Here is a 3,324-nt window from a genome sequence, read left to right as displayed (position 1 = left end):
AGAAACGTGATCGCATGCACTTGAATGATCTGGCAGCGACTCCTGAAATGGCCAGAGAGTCATTTTTGAGATGCTGCTCCTGTTCATGGGTGCTTCTGGTTTGGTGGAGCAAGCAAATACTCCACAGGAGGATGGGATGTAGTTAGACTGAAGGGACAAAGCATTTGGCTCCTTCCTCCTCCCACAATTTTACTTCTAGGTTAAAGACCTTCCTACCACAGATCTGTACCTTAAATCCCCCATCTGTTGCCAAATTTGCTTAGTCGATCCAAAAATGCTGCCAGATGAAGGAAGTCTCAGTTACAATTATTAAGACTAATTAGTCTTAAGCTGTTCTCTTAAACAAGAAAATTGCTACCACGATATATTTTCTTACCTTCCTGACTTCTGAAGTTGAGCCTGACTTTTGGAAGTACCTTGCAGCTCTGCCGAGTTTAAGCTCTCTGTCGCTTCCAGTGCACTACTACTACTATCTGGACTTATTTTTCTAGCACAAGCATCACATTTGGGCGAACTGGAAGCCTTCCAGAAACACCATTTATTATTACAGCTTTAAACCAGCTATTTAAAATGACTAAGGGAAGGAGTATGAGAGAACTCCCTGATGACAGGACAACCAAGACACTACAGCTGTCAGCCAACAACAGCTTAACATGCTTATATGGCACTTAAGTGACAGCAGTAGAGAAATGCAGAAGAGTTTGAGAAAGAGATCTAAGGATACCTGAACGGGCAGCTCCAAAACCTGAGGATGGGGGCTACAGGGGATTCAAATCAGGTATTTACAAGAGTGGGTGTATTTTGAACACTTTGGCCCTAATCCTTTCCCCTGCTGGGCTTTCAGGGGGTGTCTCTGGCTCTACAGGACTCTACAGGAGAGAGGAGACTCCACCACCATCTGATCATGGTGGCTAACGGGGGGTGGTTGGTTGGTTTTGGGGGCTGTTTTGTTTGTTGGGGTTTTTTTTGTTTGTTTGTTTTTAAAGCAGCCCCTTTCATGTAGATAATCTTCAACCCCAGGGCTTGACCAAGATTTGCTCACATCACTTTTCTGGTCAGAAGAGTCATTTCTTATGCCCTCCCACATACGCGCTCACCCCTCGCTGCCATGCTGTTCTGGTAACAGCCCCAACACACAGCTGATTCCATTTCAGGAAAGCTTTATACTCTGTGGTGTTCTGCCAATTTATAACCTGCATCTCCATGAAAGGAGCTTGCCAGCACATCGCTGCTCTCGAGCGCAGGAAGGGCCAGTGCTCGGTTGCCTTTGCACAGTCACTTACATCTGTGCACAGCGGCCGCACCACCACCACGCTCCAGCATGAACCTCTAGCAGACAGCAGAATAAACTGAACTGTAGAGGAAAACTAGGCATAATATTTCACACATAAAAATGCTTTTCAAAATTCCACCTACTTTCTAAGATATTAGAGCCTTTAGGTCTTCGTACCAATAACTGAACTGGGAGGAGTTAGTCTTCAGGACTGTAAACTTACTTCTGTGCAAATTTAAACAGCGCTAAGATACCAGAGAATCTGGTTTTGCTTGGGTCTAACAGCTATTCCCGTAACATCAAGGGGTTGCTTTTTCAGAGACTTCACTTCAAACAGTAAGCAGAGAAGATAGCAACATTCTTTGTATCGCTGGTGGAAAAACAGCCCACGTCAACTCTTTGCTAGAGTTTTATCTGAATTTGCATGCAGCCTTGTTTCACAAAACATAAGAAGCCTGACTAACACCGAGAGGAGATCATAAGGAAAATGAATCATCACTGTTGTCCTCTATCCCCCTGCCCAACTGCTAGATGTTGCAATGCAGACCCAACCGATTTCCTACGGGAACCAGCAAGACAAGACCTTCGCAGCAGCGGGAGCTTTAGGCGAGGAGCGGTGCAGGAGGAACCACCAGCCAGGGAACAGGCAGCAGCTACGCTGCTGCCAGACCCCTCCAGGCTCACCTGAAGTCTCCTTGCTCTCTCCTTCTCATCTCACTGCAAGTACCTGCACTCCATAACCAGTGGAACTACCTCAAGAGAATTTTTCCAGGCATTAAAGTGTTACTTCCCTCATATCCCATTTATTCTGAGGTCGTGAAGGCTTATTTGAACTCTAAGCATTGAAAAGATTTTGACCAAATTTAGCCACAATATTATTGATGAAAAGGGAGAAAGTGAATCAAAACCAAGCCAACAAAACATTGGAGGCATATGGTATAGTTCATTATTCCACACATTGGTTCAATTGTTTTTTCCCCAGGGTCAGCTGAACGAAGATAAACTGAAGTGTAAACTAAGGGCACTCGAAAATCAGCTCCAGGCCTGCACCCAGGTAATGTCCGATTGCCAAGAAACAAACACAGGTGAAGAAAGGCATAAAAAAATACTGAACCATGTAATTAGGTTGGGTCTCAGTTTCTAGAGCAATCTGATTAGATATGGATCTGAAAATGATTTTTCCTCTTTGCTGAAGCAATGTTTCACAGCAAGTTAGCAATAGCATTTACACACTCAGTATATTTGCTAATATTCAGGCTTAGTAAGGTTAGGAATATGTCAGATAAGACCCTTCAAGCACTTTAATTCTTCCTTTAAAGAGTTACTCAAAGGAGTGTGTGAAGAAGATCCTGATAGAGATGGAGGACCAGAAGCAGACCTATGAGCAGAAGGCAAAAGAGGCTCTTCAGAAGATGCTGGAGGATAAACTCCAAACAGAGCAGCAGCTGCAAAGCTCTCAGGTAAGCAACATGTTTTACACCTGGCTTTGCTTTAATCTAGTCCTACTAGGACAAAGAGCCCCCTCATTTCAGGGAAAGGCAATGACTAGCTTAGTAACAAATATGCAAAATACACCCCGATTTTTTTAGCTACACTCTGAGCAAAGTCCAACGCAGGTTAGTGGCAACCTGTGCTCATTTTGTGAGCCACACATCAGGTTATTAAAAACAGCACACACTTGGGGAAATATATTGCCATTTGGCAGTTTTAAGTGTAATACCTTCTCCTCCACCATCCCTTCTTCCCACCCCCAGCTCTGCGCACACAAACACGCCACACACACAGACATCCAGGGCACAAGGTCTCCAGAGATGCTTTTTCTGGAACGGTTATGAAAATGGATTTTCCCCAAGAGATATCCTGTGGGTCAAAACAAATTGCAAACTGGTACTTTCAGAACAAGAAATAAATTGTATCCCAAAGATTACCAGCTTTCTAAATCCTGCCGGCAGCAGAGGAGCTCGGGTTCCACAGCGAGCCCTCTGCCCGCGTGCACCCTGTCCATAGGATGGCATCAGACCCTCACGGGTTACCGTAACGCTGGTGCGGGC

The 3,324-nt window shown here is 44.8% G+C and overlaps 1 protein-coding gene across 1 annotated transcript in view; it reads left to right on the top strand.

Moving 5' to 3' along the window:
- Nucleotides 1–2,255: 2,255 nt before the first annotated feature.
- TRAF3IP3 (TRAF3 interacting protein 3) overlaps nt 2,256–3,324 on the top strand; it is a gene marked incomplete at both ends in the record, with an annotated part of 1,363 nt that continues 294 nt past the window's right edge. The window contains 2 exons of the mRNA XM_010284769.1: nt 2,256–2,327; nt 2,593–2,733. Of these exons, the coding sequence (XP_010283071.1) occupies nt 2,256–2,327; nt 2,593–2,733 (213 nt within the window). The remainder of the gene's footprint in view (nt 2,328–2,592; nt 2,734–3,324) is intronic.

This window comes from Phaethon lepturus, unplaced genomic scaffold (genome assembly GCF_000687285.1).
Source record: "Phaethon lepturus isolate BGI_N335 unplaced genomic scaffold, ASM68728v1 scaffold53063, whole genome shotgun sequence".
Taxonomy (NCBI): domain Eukaryota; kingdom Metazoa; phylum Chordata; class Aves; order Phaethontiformes; family Phaethontidae; genus Phaethon; species Phaethon lepturus.
This window is presented reverse-complemented; position numbering and strand designations above follow the sequence as displayed.